The 22,921-nt window shown below is 41.0% G+C and overlaps 1 protein-coding gene across 1 annotated transcript in view; it reads right to left on the reverse strand.

Moving 5' to 3' along the window:
* Window positions 1-10,412, reverse strand: part of caln2 (calneuron 2) — a 29,143-nt gene extending 18,731 nt beyond the window's left edge. The window contains exons 1-2 of the mRNA XM_026183175.2: window positions 10,273-10,412; window positions 4,872-4,996 (exon numbers count right to left, since the gene is read on the reverse strand). Coding sequence (XP_026038960.1) covers window positions 4,872-4,989 — 118 coding nt within the window. The 5' untranslated portion in view covers window positions 4,990-4,996; window positions 10,273-10,412. The remainder of the gene's footprint in view (window positions 1-4,871; window positions 4,997-10,272) is intronic.
* Between the last annotated feature and the right edge of the window lie 12,509 nt (window positions 10,413-22,921).

A 22,921-nucleotide genomic window follows, 5' to 3' on the forward strand; every position in this document is an offset into this window, starting at 1 on the left:
CTACTTGTACGTTAAATGGGTCACAACGAGTGACAGTCAGTTCCTCTCAGCTCTATAGAGTTTCTGCTCACATTTTTGAATTTCCAGCCTTAAGCGTGACTGTTTGCATTCAGTCTCACATGCTGCTGCATGATGCAGCTGTTTTCTGCATCGTAGCTTCCCACCTCACAATCTACCACATCTCACAGGTTATTGGCCGTAAAACAACAAATATGACCTTGACCTTGAGCATAATATGGGTGATCATTGTGTTTAAGTGTGATTAAATTCTGGGCAATGCTGCAGAAGGAGCAGTAATTCTTGTGAACTCCTGACAAATGAATGAATGGATAAAGATACAATGAAGGTTCTGTATGGCATGGGCTCACTGGTCATTTGGATGAATGAGCTAAAAGGCTTCCTTGACCTCTTTGTGCACAACCTGCTCAGCTCCAAACAGCAGACAGACAAATTAGCTGCTAACTGATGGACATGAAGCGGCAGGACAGAAGATCATTGAGAGTTTATAGAGACAAAAACAAAGTCCAAACGAAAAAAAAAAAAGTATATCTATCTATCTATCTATCTATCTATCTATCTATCTATCTATCTATCTATCTATCTATCTATATATATATATATATACTATATTATATATAGTGTGTAATTTAACCCAACAATTTCTGTGCCAAAATCAATGCTAATCATTTTAATCGCAGGTCAAAGTCATGTGACTTATTTGAAATGTTGTCAGGGAAGCTAAAATACATTTTAATGTTTTAAATATGAGGGCAATCCGGTTGTTCAGTGATGACGTGACGAATCCTACTTCCGGGTCTAAAGTAGTTTGCGTTTAATATGGCTTTTGTGTTGTTAACATGTTTAATGTTTTGTATTTTCTTCTATTTAATCTCAAAAAGCTCCTAAAACAGTCAGTGATCCCTGTTGACCTCCCTCGGCTTTTATTACCGCTAATCATTTATTTAAGCTCAGTTTTTAAAACCTTAGGATGTAACTACAGCCCAGCCCATGCAGCAGTATATGAATGACTAACCTCGTATTGTGGATGGATTATTTCAATTGTTCTCCTGGCTGAAGTTTGGTCCTTTTACAGCATCCTGCCATGCGATTACATTTGTTCCTGACCACCGAGAACACTCACGTTAACTTTTATCGAGTGGGAAAAAAAAGTTAGCTTGTTTATATTAAGCTAACATAGCTGTGTCGCTAGCGGTCACGTAGCACATCATTATATACCAGCTAGCCCAACTTCAGTAACCTTACAAACGTCACTGCTGTTTAGTTTTCCGTCTTCATTTATGTTGGAAGTGATAACAGAGCTGTACGTTTTAATTTGTTTCCAAAACCCTGCAGTCAGGACATGCTATATTGTATTTAGATAGAAGCTAGCGAGCTAACTCCCTGCTAACTTCTAACTCCGTTAAATGTCATAAATTCCGTTTTCATGGATGCCTGGATGTTAAACTCAATTGTTACACCTGGTAGAGCAGAACGCTGATCATTTTATTAAAGATGAAAGACTTTAGACAGTTTTTCAACTCTCAGTAATGCCATAGTGATCGTTTGATATATGGACCTGTAGCGGAGTTTAGGCCCAGACACGGCTAGTGACGTCAGACTGAACAATCGGATTGCAAACAACCCGCTCTCTGGTTCGATTTAACAACAATGTTCATACCGTCTCCAGCCTCATAAAATGAAAAACTAAAAATGCAATTGTGAGTCATCAGATGGTGTCAGGGAGATGGACTAATCCATGGGAAAGAAATTAATCATTAACAGGATTTAGCAGGTTTGTAGCTGGTGCTGAAAGGTGCTTCCCTGGTGTTGATAACAGGCTTCCCCATTAACTGGAAGTGCCACAGACAAATCAAGGTGAGAGTGATCTCCCGCCCTCGCTCCCTTTGTCCCTCTCTCCCTGTTCTTGCTCTTTTACATCTTTGTGTACTTAGTGTATTTTACAAACCCCGAGGGAACTGTCCCAATCCCTCCACGCAGCACAATCACCACAAGAACTGCCAAGAGCATTTCCGACTCTCTCCTCCCACATAAAAGGCTTACTTCTATCTTCAAATTGTAAGTAAACACACGGCTTGCAAGGCATCTATCTTTTCATGCAGCAGAATTACTCAAACCTCCGAGGACCGTCTTACAAAATACATTGGTCAATCTCGGGGCTAATTACCTGTCAATCAGTTAGCGCTGTCTGAGAAGAGGAGGGAGCTCTGATTTGGAGTTAGGGGTCGAACTCAACGACGCTATAAAGACGACAGAGGTGGGACAAGCTTTGCAGGACTTTATCTAATATCTTTTAGCGAGCAAGCATTCAGTGCGTTGCGGATCTTTTTTTGCTTCAGGGGTCGGAGCGGGTGCCATTTCACCTAGCGTTCTGCAAATCTTTACAGAAGGAACACAACCAAAAGCACAATTTCCCAAAGACTAATCCCTTTTTCAAACCTTAAACAATGAATTTTACATGAAGTTCATCTCTCTGTGTCTCTCTCAGGCCTCGTGTCATTAATATTCTTATCCTGACATGCAGCTCCTTCCTTCCTTTGTGTATTAAGTCAGCCTCAGATCTGTCTCCTATGCCTGTCTTTTCACTGTCAGTTGCGTGAGAGCTGAAGTTCAGTCACAGCCCCCGCCTAAGCCTGTAAATATCCCCTACGGCTGATAACTAGACTCAAGCACCATGCCACTGCCTCCCCCAACAAAATAAAGTGAGAAACAGAGGCGAGGGATTGGGAATGCGGGTGAATGTGCGGCCTCCCAAAACAAAGTGAAATGTATTTGTATGCAGCTCAACAGTGAAGAGTAGATTTTCAACAGGGTACAAATGAGCTAGTCCCTGATATATTACTGTGAAATGCCTGCGTGTGTTCGTGTGTTAGGCTCCAACCCTGCCTGTGCATGACTCGGTATTATGTGGTCAACCCCCAGGACTATACATGTTCTTGATGTGATTGATGAAATGCCTTAAAACTAGAGAAATGATAGGAGGGATCTACACAGGGGTGATTAACTAGCTTTCTATCTGCAGTAACAGATGATCCTAGAAGAACCTTCAGCATCTCTCTGAAGTGGGATTAGGAGTTTTCAAATGCTGGCAGCATATACCACTGATATTTGGTCCACATCAAACAGTCCCATCGCTTACAACGAAGCTGTAGCTGACAGGCACTAGATAAGACCACATCAGGATGTCTGGAACCTAAGAGTCCAGATTCGATTTATATAAAAGCTCTACACACGGCCAGACTACTTTCACGTTCTTGCTGCCCTTGACTAACAAGACACAGACAGAGGCCAACCAGACTAATGATGATGAGACGTTTTACTGTACCCGCTCTGCTCGCAGTAAAGCAACTGTTTTATTGAACTGGGTTGAGTTTAGTTGTGCACAAGGGACGCTGGATTAAAAGATTTATACTACAAAGTACTTCATACCAAAGCTCATTCGAGCAAGCTACAATGGGCCACATGTATAAGCACAAACAAACAGGCACAGTCAGAGAGTCAGAGACAAACGCTCATGCTCTCATTCCTCGGTCTATGGCAGGATTAGCTGTTTGTTTCATATCAAAGCACAACCATAGGGTAAGAAGTCTTTGTTTTTTACACCTGGTCAATCACATCAAATCAGGACCCAGATGTACTGCATGCACAGCACGATTTTGGATCGCTACAGAAAAGCTGGCACTCAGTGAAGTGCGCCCATGATGTATAAATTCAGTAAAGGCCAGTTTAAAGGAAAACCCTATTTGTTTTCCCAGGTTAAAGCACAATAAAGATAAATTTTCACTCACCAAAGTAATCGCCGGGAAAGAAAAGCATAATTACGTCAGATTAGTTGCCATTTAATTTACCAGCACTACTGGCAGTTAGCACCTACAGGGTTGATCGTTATCAACCCTGTAGGACACATCTACTGTTTATTTTGGATGTCGAATTTGATTTAGGAAGTCTTTCTTCCTACTGTGGTGAATGTTTATACGGTTACATGCGCATCAACACAAGAGTCGAGGCAAGTCTTGGGCTGAAACAACCCAACATTCACTAGAGAAAAATAAACAGCCTGCACATTGCAGCTCTTCATCAGACCTTTATGAGCCAGACGCTCAAAAAGTTAGTTTTCATGATGCAATAAACAGATAAAACTTGGGCCCCACAGTGGGTTAGATGTTGATTCTTGTGTTTATAACATGGCTGCAGTTTTATCACTTTTCTTTCGTGGTCCTTATAAATCTGACTAACTGTGGGGATTTGTTTACAAAGAGTCTATGAACCAGTTTAAAGGGAACACTTGCTGTACTGAATCCATGTTTTTTTTTTAGTAATGTTGCTAGATTCCTCGTAGTAGATTAAGATCTTAACTGATAAAAGTATTGGTCAGAGCTGCAAAAATAAACCTCCTTAAAATAGTCTTTTTCTGGTTATTTACACACACAAACATTACAAAAAGGTGTATTTTTGCTCAAATTATTAATGTGTAGCGTTGCTTTCCAAGAATCTATTTGCCACATCAAAGCCTTTGGTGTGAACACGTAACATCAATTTTCATGGAAGATGAATTTGAATTGAAAACTTAAATTACCATACCAGTATCAACTGGTCATATATACATTCTGTCAGACACTGCTTCCTTCTGAGCCCATTGAATTGATTTTATTTCCTGAGCACTATAATTGGAAACCAATGAATCCAGTCAAGCTCAGACAAAGTGGCTAAATGGAAAAACTTTTCCTCTGGAGACTTGGAGCAGTGTAACTGCATTGTTCTGGCAGCGAACCATTAATTGCTAGTACCTCACACTTCATTCTGCATCCCCACACACTCCCCCCTTCTCTCGCTCCCTTTGTCAGCACACTCACCTCCCAGCTCCTCAGTGGAGAGGCTGGTTAGCTGGAAGGCTTCGTTCCCCTCTGCCAGGGAGCTGCTCAGGTAGTTGTCTGGATAGAGCAGGCCCGCCCGCACATGGTGGAATGGCATCTTCTCCCTGCAGAGCACACATACACACAATCTAAATAAGCTATGCATGCCACAGGTAAGAATGAGGTGAGAATGTGTGGCAACGCATGGGTATTCTAAGCAGTCATGAGCCCTTTTTTAGAAACACGAGGTCCTGCTGAGGCAACATTGTTCCTTCCACACTTCTAATGTTCAATCCAGTCTCCTCCTTTCAGAATCGCAGTGACAAATTATGTAATCACATTATAATTCAACGGAGTCACAGAAAATATTCCACTACTATTGTTCTGATAATACCCTCATAGTACAGTCAGGCGATTCATCTCCTTTTGTCTTTGTCCTGCTTGGTCTTTGTTCAGTCTCCTTGGTCCACAGAGGAGAAGCGCCACACGCTTGCCAGATATAATTTCTTCTAACCCTCCCTGTCAGATCTACTGACTAGCTGTCCCTCCAGACAGTCCCAAACGCCACCCAACACCTCGCTGAGACACCTCGGGGCGAGACAGGGCATCAATCAACCGTGGCCCACGCTGTCGTATGATCAGAGCCATTCTCTGTTTTGATTCATGAGAGTCATGCCTCTGAGGGCTTGTAATATTTTGACACTTTGGCGATATGCTTCATGTTATATTCCTGCCAATAGTACACAGTGAACTGAGCTGAAGGGAGGGAGAAAAAGAAAGAAAGATAGATGGATAGATAGGTAGGTAGGAAGAGATAGAGATCCCAATAGGATTTTGCGAGCCAGCCACTGCCAGACAGGAGAGATAGATTTGGAAGTGGGGGTATCTATGAGATGGGAAACATGGCAGAAATATAAACCATCTCCTCTCCTTCTAGACTGAAATCCTTTTTGGATTTTGGAATTGGAGCAGAGGGAAGAAAATTACCCAAAGTGTGCAAAGACAAAAACAGCCTAAAAGGTTAAGAGCAGTGCGATTGCCTGTTCTGATGATCTGTGGAGGGCATCAGGGGTGAAAATTACATATGTGCATGAGACAGAGGCAGACAGCAAACAAAGTGCGTGCGGGGAAGTATTTATGTATCCATAGTTTTGTGCGCTCGGAGGAAATTTGCTCTTCGGTCCATCTGCTCCTGGGTCTACTCGTGCCTCACCTGCACATTAAAGGTACTGCGGTCACCGTGGCAACATATATCTGTTCTGCAGACATCGGTCTCAGCCAACAAGACGCAAACACACACAGACACACTGAGGCCTCATTATTAAACATTTCCAGGTACTACCTGCAGTGGCTGCATGTCACATGGAGAAATAAAATGAAAGCTTAATGTGAGAATATTTGCATTAATTCATAATTAAAAAGTTCAAATGTTTCCAAACAGTTTAATAGAATCACAGGGCTTTCTGCTTCAGCTATACTTACTTTGGTGTGACCAGTGGAGGGTGGTTGTTACTAACTACTGTTGCTTTGTAACAGACACTGAGCTGTTTTCACACATAAACTTCAAATGCATTCTCACTACTAGAGCTCCAGTTGGTTTTGGAGAAGGGTGGTGCTTACTTAGAGCATGCACAAAGAAGACCACATGGGCTTGACTGGTCATCTCGCAGACTTTAAACTATAAGGAGCTGCAGGTAAAAGAGGCTTTGATATCACATCAAAGCTATTCGGACATTTGCTTTGTCACATGCAGCACTACAGAGAAGTGAGAAACAACACAAAAACACTCCAGGGCTGCAGTGCATGTGTGATAATGGCTCATTAATTCTGTTGCTTTTACCCCACATTTACTGCACTTTGCTGCCACGCTGGCTCCTGTTTTCCAAAAATTACTCGAAGGTGCTTTGTGTGGATTGGCAACATCAGTGAAATACAACCACACTGAGATTCAGCTCATTTAGAAACTGGCTTGCATGGCTGCAGGTTCAAATCCTTCATCTTCATGTTCTCACAGCAGAATTTAATAACTTAAAGCAAGGTTTGGGTCATACTTGTCAAGTCATTTTGTTTCATTGTTGCTAAGCTCAGCAGCAGCAGGTAGGTAGTTGAACAGCTTTATAAACTGTCTTCCCCTCACCTAATCACATTATTACTTAAGACTCCTCTTAATTTTGTCTATGTTAGCCTGCTGCCCATTAACGAAATAGTATTAACAATAAATTAAGACAATTAAAATGACTCTTACTTTGTATTGTGGTAGAAAAAAAATGTAATAAAATAACTTAAAATGAATATTTCCCATTAAGTAACCCAGCACTGGGATACACATGACATCTCAGTCTGAACTAAAACTAAAACAATAAACATTGCATCTGGGAAAATGTGCAAAAGATGAGAAGGTGACAATCTCCTAGTCAAATGCAGCATTGATGCCGAATTTTATTGCCACTGACATCATTTTTTTCATTCGACTTATATCTTTCATGCTCAATTTATTTTTTTATTTTTTCTGTCAGATTTTGTTCATTCACAGTGACATAAATCTAACCCCATATGTGAGCACTATGAATGCTGTCCAGCCTAAAAATGTGGCATTATCTGCATATTTGATAAGACACTCCACCCTCCAGTGCTGCAGTTAAAAGCTATACGATAGTTACTTTTGATTTGGGGGATTCAGAACAAGTCATGTGCATAACCTGATCCTTGCTTTTGGCACATTTGTTCTGATGTATGCATGCATGCTGTTTATTTGTCATGGTTTAGCAGTCTGCTGCAGATATCCAGTATTTAGCCTATGGGAACAAAACGACGACGGCAGTAATGAAGATTTAATGTGTGAACATTAGCCACAGAATAAATTCTCAAATTCTTCAACGACTCAAATGAGCAGGAAATGGGAATTATTCAATCAGTGGACAAATAAATAAGACATATGATATGAAATTAATATGAGAATGTATTGCAACAGTCCATCTGTTCACACAATTGTTCCCCTGACAGAAACGCCCACTCACTCGTGGCAAAAACCAGCAGACACACGTGCACAAAAATCAAACACTTGCACACCGGTCCTTTCTCTCTGTTGTTTTCCATCCTTCTCCTGTATATTTTTGGATGGTGGGTTTTTTTCTACTTGTGAAATCACCCACTGTTGTCACAGAGATGGACATTAGCGCTGACATGATTTAGCAGAGAGCCACCATCTGATAAGCTTCATTCACTGTGTGAGAGCAGGATGAGGAATAGTGGAATAGTGGACATAAAGGCAGGTGTGTTCGTGGGGCATGCAGGGGCAAAGGGGATGAAAGGAGCGAATCAAAGTGGGCTGACTGACAGTGTTTGAACTGTGGGGTCACTTGCACCCCAGGTAGCCCATTTTCAAGTCTGCAATGGTGGTGATCAGAACAGATTTGAGCTCAGAGAGGAGAGGCTGAGATGAAGCGAAACGAGGTACTGTGAGTGAGAGAGAGAAAAAAAAAAGCGTTGCATAGGGAAAATGGAGAATAATGGGGTTTTTTCTCACCTTCCTCACCTCTTCCCCATGGAGTAAAATGCATTAGCAGAATAGTAGGAAAGAGATGAGGGGATCACACCATTGCTACTAACTACAACTAAGCCATTAAACATCATCCAAGGCTTCTCTGATGTGCACAAGAGCTGTAAGCAGGCCCAGGAGATAGATACCAGATAAACGAACCAATGATCCTCTCTGCACTTCAAGCCAGTAAAACATCATTTTTTCTCTTCATGTCTCCTTCACTTTCAGTTAAAGCCTATGCCACCTGCCAACAACAATGAAAGAGCACAGCTGATCATCTGAAGCACCAGTGCTGGAAACAGCTAAAATGCCACTCTGTGATTCATCATCCTTCAGTTACTATAAACCACAAAGGAAAAAGAAATATGGAGAGAAGGTCTTGTGAATTTATGGATCAAAGAAAGACATGTGTAAGATCGACAAGAAGCCCACAATAAAGTTGTGTCTTATTAGATTTACAGATTTTAAACCAACAGAAATGGTTAATTAAATAATTCACTGTGCCTCTGCACAATGTCACATTGTCAGCATCCCACTGAAGTCACCTTGGGCAAACTGTCTAGCTGTCACTGCACAGCTGTGATATCAGTTGTCTTTCTTCTGCCCATCAAGGCTGTATTCTAAAAACATCTCTCCAACGAGGCGCTGTATGGACTGTGAATCCTGCCGCCCCAAACCCCCTCTGCTGGAGTTCAACTTGGGTCAATTTCAATCCCCATCTGCAGCTGCTGCGCTAATTGAGCAGCTCTGCTGAGTATGTGATCTTATATCAGGTGTTTTGAAAGAGGCTGTTAGCATCCCACCCAACAAGGGGGAAAAAAGCTGGACACTCATGATAGTGTTCCATACTGCGCGCCTCTGCGGCGGAGGGAGCGCAGCTGGACACACACCACTCCAAGCTGCCAAGCTGCTGATCTGTCACACACACTCACCGCATAATGGGGTGTGCGAGGATTTGAAAATAAAGAAAAACATTCATGTATGCTAATACCCCCCACCCCCCACCTCAACCTCTTTAAACGAAGACTACACGAAAAAAAACAAAGTCAAACTAAATCTACACTCCCAATTACCTATAATACCCACCATCCGTTACCATCCACAGGCGAGTCTCCTCCAGGGTATCAGATGATGAATGTGTGTAAGGCAGGTGACAGATTTGGCCATCACGCTTTATGACTGTGGAGTTTTAGAGCATCTGGCAATGAGAACGAATACAACTGGGCTTTAGACTGCAGCCAGTCTCCATTTATCAGAACCAATATGTGAGCTGCTAAAGCCTGAGAGAACCGGAGAACGGCTGAAGAAGCCACAGAGCATAATGCATAGAGTGAGATGGAGTGTTATGCACCCTGCTGCGTACTGAGACAATCATACTGTAATTACACTTATGGCGCGTGTGAGATGGACCTATAATCACCTAATCATATCGATCAAACCCACACAGCGCTCTGACTCGCGCAGACAGAAAGATTTTAAGAAATAATATATATTTTCAGATATGCACACACACACACACACACACACACACACACACACACACACACACACACACACACACACACACACACACACACCACGCTGTTTTGTCACTTTGTCACCCATTAACAAAAAAAGCACGGCTCACACCTCGTCAACGCATACTGAGGTCTATATGTGCTCCGCACGCGCATACGCCCACGCGCACACAAGCCCTACACATTCACACGGACGAGATTACAACAGGTGCAGTCGCCTGCGCGTCTCCACGGCGATCAGAAGGACCGACGCATGGGCTCTAGGTCGCGGTAATCACCTTTATCACCTTTAACACGCCGCCCCGGAGGCAGCACGCTAATTGGCCGTGAGGGTATTGCCTACCTGCCCGTGAAACGACTTTTCCTCCGGTGTGCGAGTCACCCCGTTCTGTTAGAGCACCGTTGGCGGAGACGCTGAAGGTGTTTGTGTGAATTGCCAAGATGTGTTTATTCTGTTTGCATCCGTCCTGTGCTCTTGAGGAGTCCGTCCGACAGTCAAAGATGGACTCATTCAGTCTGTGTGTTGGACCTGCCTGGGGAATTCACCAGCGTGTCATGTGTTCCACACTTTTTAGATAGTTATTTTAAAAAATCAACTGGTTAGATGGGGAGGACGCTGGTGGTGGTGATGGTGTGAAATGTTGTCCGTTTTGGCTGAAACACAGACCAACATGAATGGCCTTATGTCCGCTTCCTACATCTCACTTCTCATCGCCATGTCTCGAGAATTTGGGGTCGTTTTGGGATGAAGCAGTTGGTAGGTAGAGTGCCAAATCTGCGTCCTATCAGCTCGCCCAGACGAACGCCACCCAGCCGCCCACGGGTCTGGGTCTAAGAACCGGTGCTGCTGTTGCAGCTGCTTCTCTCAGTCGCCTGTTATAAAACAAATTTTAAAAAGAAAGAAATGAAGAAAAAACACGATCTAATTCAGTCTTCCTTGTCGAATTCAAACCACAGCGTGGATGATGCACGGCGAAAGCTTTGAGCGCAGATTTGTCAAGCAGCAAAGGGACGGGAAGGGATCTCCCGACGCTCCTGGTGCATCTATCACGGCTACTCCTGCTGACAGATTTAACCCATTTGTCAGTCCAGTCCGGTAAGGGAGGGGGCACATAAGGGGGGCGACGGCAGCAGGCTGTGTATAGGTGAGCGGGAAGATATGCGACGCCGTCCTCAGTGGGAGTTGCCCTTCTATCAGGTGTGTGTGTGAGAGAGAGAGGCTGTGAGGTCCGAGCAATTAAGGGTTCAACGAATCACTGAAACAAAGCCCCGGGGGAGTGTGTATGTGTTTTTTCATTTAGCCATTCTTCACAGCTATAAGAGTCATTGATGACCAATTATGGTGTTTAGGAAGTGACATCAGCCGCAGTACTTAAATGATGCAGTGTGTCTACCCCCCACTCCATCCCTCACTCCCACCACCCTTCCCAGGTCTTCATCTTTTTCATCTTCTTGCAAGATTCAAGGCACCTTCCTCCACCCAAGCCTTTTTCTTTCTTTTCCTTTTATTTTTAAACCACTGTTATTAGACCTTCCTTTCGTTCTTATCAGGCTGTCTGTGTTTCCAGCCTCTGATGAAAATACCCCCATTTTACACTCCGTATACTAATTATATAATAGACCATGTGAAGCCTCAGCTTCCCCCCATCAGTGGGACCGCAGCAGCTCGATTGCAGTCTTTAGCCTTGAGGTTGAAAACTGTGTCTACCGCGCTGCTCCGCCGTAATATTTAAAAGTAGTTGGAGCAGCCCTTTTCAACACCCGGCGCACTCTCCTCGCGCTGGTCGCAAAGGGTTAATACATTATGCGTTCGCCTCAGGGATGTAGCAGCGTGATGGGCCGCTAGACTGCTGTTTCTCCCTGGGATTTGAGACATCAGTGAAAAGTAAAGACAACACAAGCGAGCCATAAATGTTTCACCGTGGCGCTCTGACGGTGCTGGGTACAGAGTTAATGAGGCTATCGAAGGTTTTGAACCTGACCTACAAAGCTCTGAACTTTACCTCTGTTTTTCTAAAGTTTCCTAAACATGAGCATTTTTCTTGAAGGGGGCGCTGTCCATGGTGCTGAATGGCTCCCCCTTGTTTTCCATTAGAGGCGGGACAAATGAAGGTGAAGTAAAATGCCTCAACATTTAGAAGGATTTGGGATCTATTACGATATTTTTTTTAAAAACACGTAAACATATTATCATACTTCATCTCTAAAATAACACTCTATGGCCACTCGCTGACCTTTTTAAATGTCAAAATCTAATTTCTGTACTTCTCTAATACTTTAAGATCCGCACTTTAAGGACAGAACTATACAAAAGGTGTCTTTAAAAAATAATAATGTATTTTTTTTAGTACAGTTGGTGGACACTAAAACACGTACCACAAGGAAACATCTATGTATATATGTAACTTAAACATTATGACAGGACATTGAGAAAGGTGTTGTCCTTTTCGAGGAAATTCTGAGCATCAGACTGTTTATGCCCTGCATTCATGTGAATCTTTATACATCCATGTGCATCACTATGCTGAAATACTTTCTGTATTGGTTTCAAATAGATTTATTTCTTAACATTTCTCATTTTGTCTTATTATTCAAGACACACAAAGGAGCGATTTAATCTTCTTCCTTTTCTGTTAGCCTGGGTTCAGATGTTGGAGGGTAACAAGATGTGCATATATTCTGATGTAGTTCTGCAAGATTTCAAGCTTTCTGCATATTCAAAACGTGTCTTTCAGGATGAGTTTTGTTAATCTTGTCCATCTCAACTCTGAAACACAGAGCATGTTGGATTTATTTAATTCAATAGTGGACATTGGTTGCACACAATTGTTTTGCTTTGGCAGAAACTTAAACAACTGAGTTAAATCAACACAACTCATTCATATTCAATAAACCTGTGCATTTTGTGTTGAGAAAACATGATTGAAACATGTCTAGATGAAGTACTGTATATTAATCCTTCACAATTTTGTCATTTTTATTCCAACACTATTCAATAACCAGTACTACTTGGTCACTTAAATACTACATGTTGTCTTCATATTACATCAACAAAGTCTAGTTAACATAAAAAATTGAATGGATTTACAACAACTTCCATATCTTTATCTGGGTTGCAGGGGCATAACCCCAAAGTGATAGGTTAAGAGGCAGGGTCCACCCTGGAAAGCTCACCAGTCTATCACATAGAGACAAACAACCATTTGCACTCACACATACATGGGTAGTTTAGAATGACCAATTAACCTAACCTAATGAGTACAGGACTTCTAACTGTGGGAGGAAACAAGAATCCCCAGAGAGAAGCAACTGCAAGCTAGTTAGATTGTAGATTTGAACCCAGGACCTCCTTGCTGTGAGGCGACAGCACTAACCACCACGCCACCAATCCAGGCTTAACAACAGTAAGAAAGCTATGATTACAAGGCTTGATGCAGATAGCAGCTAGGATGGTGTGTGTATAGTTGTCTGCCTCTTATAACTCCAGTGATTTTCCTGCAGTTTGAAATCTTATGTGATCTTGTGAATTTCATGAGTCCAGCTACTAACCACTCTTACTAGATTCTATCATGTCATCTCAACAAGAACAAATTAAGTTGCTGAATTTCATTAAGACCCTACATGATTTAATTGCGTTCACCATAGAAACATGAAATTATTTTGTTCAAATTACAAGTTAGACTTTTGTAAATGAAACAAGTACCCAATTTCCTTTTTTTGGTATACCAAAAAAAGCAGAGGCGGCTGCTCGACTTGAGACTCGAGATGGACGCCTTCCTCAAACCACAATCCAAAGGGCGCGAGACAAAATCACGTGCGGTGTCGCGAGATTTAACATTGCTATATTATTGACGTACTTCACTCGAACAAGATATGAACAACTTAATATACCCTCTCTGCATATCATGTAATTTCTATAGTTACACTGAACTTTAAAGCATGAGGCAATTGTGTTAAATACACGCAAGATGCCTACATAAATCCAAGAGATGGCCAGTCCCCTTTTTTCAGGATATGTTAGTGAAGCTGTAAAAGAAAAACAAGGAACATTAACTTAAGATTAGCGAACCAACTAAGAACACTGGTTAAACTGCAAAACAAAATTTAAACCTTCTCCTCTGTTTTTCTTTCTGCACCTGCAGGTTTATCAACATGCCCTGAGAAGTGAAGGTGATCCTGAGTGTGTCTGGAATACTGAAAAAATAAGCAGCTGCGGGACTTTTGGAAGAGGAATATTGTCCCACTCCTGTCTGACACAGGATTCTAACTGCTGAACAGTACTGAGTCTTCTTTGTTGTATTTTTCATTTCATGATGCACCAGATGTTTTTAATTGCTGAATGGTCTGGACTGCAGGCAAACCAGTTAAGCATCCGACTTTTCCACTGGAAAGTCATGGTTTTGTAATAGCTGCAGTATGCAGTTTAGCATTATCTTACTAATGTATCGAAGGCCTTCCCTTAGAAGAAAATGTCTTCTGGATGGCAGCATTAGTTGCTCTAAAACCTGTATATTCCTTTATGCATGGATGGAGCGTTTCCAGATGTGCAAGTTGCCAATACAATAGGTACTAATGTACCCCCATTCCATCAAAGATGCAGGCTTTTCACCTGAGCGCTGATAACAAGGCAAGTGGTCATTATCCTCTTTAGTCTGGAGAATGCTTTTTCCACGAGTTCTAAAAAGAAATGATAAATTACAAATTTTGATTAATCTTACCACAAAACACTTGTCTACTTTTGATCAGCTGATTTTAGATTCGCTTTAAGATAGCTGCATGCTCTCATTTGGCTTCTTCTGTGCATGATAGAGCTTTGACCTGCAGTTGTATTTTTTATATTTTTAAATAAATAATGATTGATTTTTAACACTTGGATGAAAATCAGTGACTGCCTGAAGTTTAGAACAAATGGATCACCGAATGCTGCGTCTCCCCTGTTGAGGTTCTCTTCCAGGCTTTTAATGCAACCTTCAGTTGCTGCTTGCTTGTAGGCCTCTGTGCTGGAAAAGCATGCTCTTGGTCACATGATCTCAAAAATATCCTATTTCTTTGATCTGGACAAACGTTTGGGTTGCTTTTGGAGCATCCTTGGGTCATTATCCATTTGCACTGAAACACTGATCAGTTTTGCAACATTTGGCTGAATCTGTGCAGAGAGTATAGCCCTGCATACTTTAGAATTCATCCTGCTTCCTCTATCAGCAGTCACATTATCAATAAACACTAGTGACCTGATTCCACTGGCAGCCATACATACCTTTTCCATAATGCTACCTCCACTATGTTAGACATATAATGTTGTATGTTTAATTAATTTAAGACCATAAGCTGTTTCTCTCCTACTCCTTTATTCCCATCATTCTGGTTCAAGTTCATTTTGGTTTCATTTGTCCAAAGACAGATGTTGCGTTGTTGTTTTTCTTAACTATAGAAATAATTCTGTCATCATGCACTTTTCTTCTTTTTTAGACCTTTTGTGTCTTTAGATGTTGCTAAGCTGGCCAGGTTCCATTGATTGTTGATTTGGCCTCTTCTACATTTTTTAGTATCTCTCTGAAAGGTTTATCTATTTATCTATTTATATTGGCAACCTCACTAACTTACAAGCTCTTTGTTTGGCCCTCATTTTTATCAATACAGTAAAAGCCATAAAACACATTTCAACACTTTTTCAGATGCGACTAACTAATTTGCTCAGAGATTAATAAAATATGCTGATTCTGATTCTTATATCATGTCTGCTTCTTTTCTCATTAAATAACAAGTGGACAGCCCTTACCTGGCCACAAAATAGCTGGACAGTCAGTAGCCCAATTAACTTTAAGCCTTTGAAAATGGGCTGATTATATCTCCAGTGAGTAAACATTTACTAGAATTTTTTTGTAAAACCCCTTGAATCTCAGCTGAAACGTGGACAACATCTGCATATTAATTAACCATGACTGTTTAATTTTAAAAGAACTGTAACAGCATCCAGAAGCAAAAGTACAAAAAAATATATCTTCATCCAACAAAATTATCAACCAAACACTGGTATTGTTTTTTTTCCCTTTTCTCCATGTAGCCTGCATGTATTACAAGTATCTCAAATATAGTGCAGAACTGAGAGCTCTTTAAAATATATATTACCTAATTCCATTTTTAGATGAATGTGGTGTAAAAGGTCTACAATGTAGTCCGTGCCTCTTCTTTACAAGTTAGAACTTTGGCCTTTTTCTGCCACTATTGAACTGTTACAGCAGGGATTCCTAAATACAAAATTCTAAATATAAAATTTCAGAATTGAAAACTCAAATTCAGCCCACTACTGGATTCTGTCCAGTCCCTTCTTTCATCATTGCCATATTTCTGGAGTCCATCTGTCCATCCGTCCTTAATATCCACTTGACCCAGCTGTGCAGATGGTGTCTGGTCATAATCTGAATTTTATGTTGAACTCACTGTGGTTTTCTTCAGTATTGAGAACTCAAATGTCAGCAGTTCTTTTTTATGTTTGCTTCATAACTGGTTTCCACGCCGAGTCTAACAATCTGAATTATTTTCAGCATCCTCATTCATGCTTTTGCATTTCCCTGCTGACTGAATAATACACCTCACCTGGACTATTACATGGATTTCACATTCACAATTGGATCCTGCCAAGTGACCTTGGAGAACTGACAACTGGTGAAACATGCAGCTTCAAATACGAACAGAGGAATGACGAGAAGAAGTTTTAAATCTGAACATCTATCCATTTTCTTGTGCCTATTCAATTCAGAATCAGAGTCAAGCTGGAGCCTATCCCAGCTGTCATAGGGGGAGAGGCAGGGTACACCCTGGACAGGTCAGCAATCCATCACAATGGTCTGAAATGATCATATATATTTAGTTACATCCATAAATTATTGGACACTGACTTCTATTTACATTTACATTCAAAGATCTCATATTACCAGATCACCCCAGTAGAGCGTTTCACTCTCAGACTACAGCCATACTTCTGTGAATGAGAGGCGGAGCCTTCAGCCTTCAGGCCCTTCTACTCTTGAACCAGCTCCCAGCTTGGATTCAGGAGTCAGACACCCTCTACTTTTAAGATTAGGCCTAAAACTCTCCTTTTTGATAAAGCTTTTAGGTAGAGCTAGATCAAGTGACGCAGATCCACCCTTAGTTACATTGCACTAGGGCCAGGCTGCTGAGTATTTCTTCTACACTCACTGTTTTTACTTACTATGTTTTTTCACCATTCTTCATTTAATCATTAGTTGTCATTAATATCTGGCTCTCAACCCCAGCATGTCTTTGTCTTGTCTCCCTCCCCTCACCCCCAACAACAGATGACTGCCCCTCCCTGAGCTTTCTTCCTGTTAAAAGGGAGTTTTTTCCTTCCCACTGTTGCCAAGTGCTTGCTCACAGTGCTTGATTGTTGTGGTTTTCTCTGTATTATTGGGTCTTTTACTTAATAAAGCACCTTGCTGTTATGATTTGGCACTATAGGAATAACACTTAATTGAATTAATTTTCTTCAGTATACCACCAAAGAGGGGCTTAAATCAAATATTCAAGATGTGATTAAACTGCAGAATTTCAGTTTTAATTCAAAGGGTTTAACAAAAGTGCTGCATTAACTATTTAGGAATTACATGGTTATATAGCAGACAGAAGCTGCATCCCGGCACTCGGTTCTGCTGTCCTGTATCTCAGCTGGAGGATCATCCTGCTGAACACACTCCTCCTGAGGGGTTGTCAATTATAGCTCCTAGTTTGGACAAAGTCCTTCTCTCCACCGCTGCACCCAGAGTGTCCATGGAGCTTAGGACAGAACTGGCAACCCTAAGGAGCTTGTTAAGTTTACTAACCTCCCTGATGTTCAACCATCAGCATCAGCAAACTGCACCATATAAAATTGCATCTTCTACCACGGACATGTTTTGCTCTCACACACCATTTATTGCTCGGTAATAGAGGCACGCTTTTGGCCTCCTGAGCTTTAATCACTACATAAATGGGACCATGACCAAATCATAGCCCGGAGAGACAGACTTCACACATTTAGATTGTTGACAGCAGAGAGTGCCAACAAATTATACAGAAAGACATGCAATGAAACAGAAAGGTCAGAATTGAAACTCTGACCTGCCATCAAGATGCCCCTAAGACTCAAATCAAGTCAAAACATATTTGGCATGTAAGTAAAATAACAGTATCAAGCGTTTCAAGTTAAACAGGGAAACAGAATTATGCAGGAGCAGATCGTTAAGTGAAACAGGCCAGATTAAGTATACAGACTGAAAGAGTCTCTGTTGAGGTCATAGTACATCAGCCTCCTAGCAAGAACATTAGCATTTCAAAGTCCACGTTCAGATATGGCAGTTTATTTCCTCCACCAGAGTGAAAGGTGATGATAATGTACTGCTTTAATAGCCTCCTCCACAGTTGTGTCGTTATGAGAATGAAAGGACTGTCTTGAAGGACAACAACGTTTGTAATTTCAGTAGAGAAATAATTGAAAATGAACTGTGACCTTATGTTTTGTTTTTTTTACTGCCGTGCAAAAGTGTATAAGACACCATATTCTATATCTGGGTGGTACTTGAAATACTTTTTACATAAACTCTGTCTACTTAGTAAACTTGCAGCTGGCTGAGGAACTGGGCCTTAATCTTGTTTCCTGCTCCCTCATGCAGTGGAAACCTGAGAAACCAGATTACAGTTTCAGATCACTACCCTGCTCGATAATACGTGCGTCATCTCACCAAATCCAACCTCATTTTCATTTGCATTTAAATATTGTCATCATCCATTCCACTCCACCTCCCTGCCATGCTTATTTGAAGTCCTGAAGCAATGATGACCTTCCATGGGGAAAAAATTTATCCTGTCAGCTAGAGTTTAGCACCGTGGGCATCATCGAAAATTAAATTTAAACTCCCTATGCGGGGTAATTCACTTTCACCTATGTACCCAGGATTGGGAACATTATGAGGAGATACTCAAAAATCAGTGATATAGTGCCTTTTTGGCTCTACCATATGTGTTTGCATACATGAATACATACAGGTTGAACAAAGGGACAAAGTGTGTAAGTGAGGAAGAGATCACAAGAAATCTGTGGTAAACAGCTGGATGCCTGAAATGGAACAGACATAAATATACTACACATAACGGTACGGCTGAAAGGTCAGACAGCCAACAATAAGCCTGCCCATCGAGTGTTCTTATAAAACTCTGCCTCAAACTGTTTCCTAAACACAAATAAATATGCTTTCTATAAAAAGTAATAAGCTCAAAAGCAGAGGTGTGGACTCGAGTCACATGACTTGGACTCGAGTCAGACTCGAGTCATTAATTTTATGACTTTAGACTTGACTTGAAAAAATGTTCTAAGACTTGTGACTTGACTTGGACTTTTACACCAATGACTTGGGACTTGAATTGGACTTGAACCGGTTTACTTGAAAAGACTTGATATTTTACCCCAAATATAAAATTTAACATGCATATTATATAGAGATTGAAAATGTGACGTCATTCACGGGTAGAACCGCAAAGGATTCTGGGAACTCGTGGCAAGCGGTCAAGCGGTACAAGCGCACGCAGGCTTTCAATTAAAATCAGTTATACAGCGATAAAAAGAAACACAAAAATGTCAAGAAGCTGTTGTATTATTAACTGCAATAGCCGGTCGCATGACAGCCACGGGAAGCCGACGGGTAAAGAGATCGGTTGTTATCGGATTACGTCGAGCCATGTTTCCGAAGTAACAAAGAGGCGACTGGATTGCAGCCATTCAAAGATCAAATATAACGTCCTAGAACACTCCAGCTCACAGGTTAGTCTGCTCCAAGCATTTACACGAAGGTCAGTGTTTTTTAGTAGTTAATACGTCATTTTCATAACATAATTGGTGATATAGGTTACAAGCAAGTCTGGCGCTGAACAGAAATTGTCGCGCTATGCTCCTTTATTTATTGTGCATAAATAGTGAATTGTCCTGACACAATATTGCGTTTCGCTTCTGTTATTATGGTACATTGACAAAAACATATACTTTTATTCACAGGATAAAACAGGTTTTTTGTATCACTAATTGTCCAGTGCGATTACAGCATACAATATTATTGTCACTGCTACATTTCTGTGATGCTACCAGAAATTATTTCCACTGCTAATTAATTACCATTGAGCTCAAAGGTCCTATTAATAAACGGTTAACGAATGTGTATTTATGACGACAATTTGTGAGACTGGTAAACTTATGATACGTACGATGGTCTTTCGTTCTACACGGTGCATTTCAAGGTCCTGCACCCATCCGTCGGTAAACTGTACCTGGGCTTGTTGCAGTGACCTGAAGTTACTAAACTTCATGAGTGTATGCACTCACTCCAAGAAGCGTATAATTATAAATATGCATATAAATATGCTAAGATGAGATAGCTGACTTCATCTAACTAGCAAATGTTGTCCAGGCTACGTTGGTGATACAGTTTTTTTTAATGTGTATGATATTTTTGTCATGCGATTTTAAAGCCGGTCCTACAACCGCATCCAAGAATAACATGCAGCTTATCTCAGAACTGTCGGTGAAAATTATTCTTGGAGCTAGGTTTAATTGAGCTGCATTTTAAAGAGGTGCAATTTCACAATTTGTGTATATTTTCTAAGTTCACTATTTTGTCATGTGTTGAGAAAAACACAGATTTAAAAATTACATGGTCTAATATTTACATTTAGCATAACTGCAACATGCTTTTTTTCGGGGTTTTTTAAAGACTCGAAAGGACTTGAAATTCAAAGTTTCAGACTTGTGACTTGACTCGGACTTTTACACCAGTGACTTGAGACTCGACTCGGACTTGCCTGACATTACTTGAGACTTGACTTGAGACTTGAGGATAAAGACTTGAGACTTACTTGAGACTTGCAAAACAATGACTTGGTCCCACCTCTGCTCAAAAGCCCCGGGGCAAAACGTAAAGTTCCCTCTCAGAAGGTTACATCTGCAACACCACATGAATAATACAACGCTTATGGGATTTCACATCTAGACCTTTGGAGGAAAGAGTGTGTGCAAGCATATGTGATGGAGAATGGGGGTGGAGGGCCAGCTGCTGACAGATGTGACACTGAAAAATAAAAAAAAGAGAAAGATAACTAACATCATGAGACATGTAGCTCTGCACAAATAAAATAAAAAACTTCAATCACCACTGCACATGAAAAAAAATCTGAATACAACTTTAATGCCACTTACATCTGAATAGTTTTAAAGTAATCCATCCATTCTCTTCTTCTTATCCTTATCAGGGTCAGAGTCGAGCTGCCTATCGCAGCTATCCTAGGGCACGAAGCAGGGTACACCCTGGACAGGTCACCAGTTTGTCACAGGGCTAACACATTTTTTCAGATAATTATGTGTATTTTAAACTCACATTCATGCTGTTTACACCAGATTCTGACTCATCACACCACTGCTTCAAGGTTTGATGCCTGGTGAGTTTAAATATGCTCTGCTGCATATTGGTTGTAACAAGTAGTTATTTATTGTAATCAGCCGGTACCTTCCCATCATCTGAAAGCACTCTGGTCCTTCTCCTCTGACCTCTGACATGAAGGAGGCACTGTCACAGTGGAAACTGCTCTTTGCTGGATATTTTCTCTTTTTGGACAATTCTCTGCAAATACTGTGGTTATTTGGGAAAATTCCAGTGGATCAGTATCTATATCCCTAAATGCACTAAGGTGCTGCAATGCGGTTGGCGTATTACATAGTTGTGTTAGCAAACAGTCGATCAGTTGTACCAAATAAAGTGGCTGATTAGCGCATATACAAGTAGTGCATATAAAATTAAGATATATTTCCAGAACCATCCACTGTTTCCACAATTTATTTTCAGTGATAAATCCTCCATTTCCTTCGCAAATTGAATTAGGGTGTAACAGTGTGTATCAGTGCCACACTCAAAATGAACTTGGTTTAGCTTGCATGCTTTCATTATTAGGCATATCTAATCTAAAACTTTTTCCACTCTAAAAGTGGTGTATTTGCACAAATGAAAACACAGTTTGAATTGTAATGGGACAGAGAGTGCCTTTGGGAAAGTCAATGAAGCTTTACCTGCTCCCTGTTTGTAAGCTGTGAGCTACACATCTAAAGCAAAGTCTGTCTGACAGCCTGTAATGACATTAGTCACGGTAACTTTAACATAGCTTGTTGCCCCCGCTGCCCACAAGACCATAAAATTAGAAATTACTGCCCCTTTTAGAGCAGCGGCTGGCAAAGTCAGAGTTGGTAGGACAGCTAACGAGTTAACTGTGCACAGGGACTACCTTGATCACCTGCAGGTACTTCCCACAAACATGATGGATATACCCTCAAAATGTAACCCACTGTCATTTGGAGATTACCACTGGTGACTCATCATCTGCTTGAAATAGCTGGATACACTTAGTGATGCACATGAGCGGCACACAAACACTAACAAGCATGAAAGCTCGCACAATAACGGAGCATTTAAATCACCTTGCTACACTGACAGTCAGTGTTTATTATTGTGGATATGTTGATGCAAAGATCCATCTCTTATGTTCTCTGCAGATCTCATTCCTTCGTTTAATTACCTAGTAATGTTTCAGCAGATTAAAAACTCATTTTATCCCAGAGATTTCCTGAGCATTCAATAGAGGCTGCTAAATCCTGGAACAGTTACATATTTAATGTGTTCGAGAGGAACTTTCAGTGTTTCAGTGCCCCTGGCTGCTAAATGCTACCTCCGAAGGTTCATATATATGTATATGTGTGTGTGTGTGTGTGTGTGTATATATATGTGTATATATATATATATATACTGATATAGTGCATGTCCTTTTCACCATGAAATGCTCAAATGTAATGCACCAGCTGCAGGAAACTTTAGTTCAAAAATATCAGAAAATCCAAAAAACCCATATCAGCTGAACCTCAGCAGACACACACCCACACACACATGGCATGAATAAATCTCACA

Source organism: Astatotilapia calliptera, chromosome 10, assembly GCF_964374335.1.
Source record: "Astatotilapia calliptera chromosome 10, fAstCal68.1, whole genome shotgun sequence".
NCBI lineage: Eukaryota > Metazoa > Chordata > Actinopteri > Cichliformes > Cichlidae > Astatotilapia > Astatotilapia calliptera.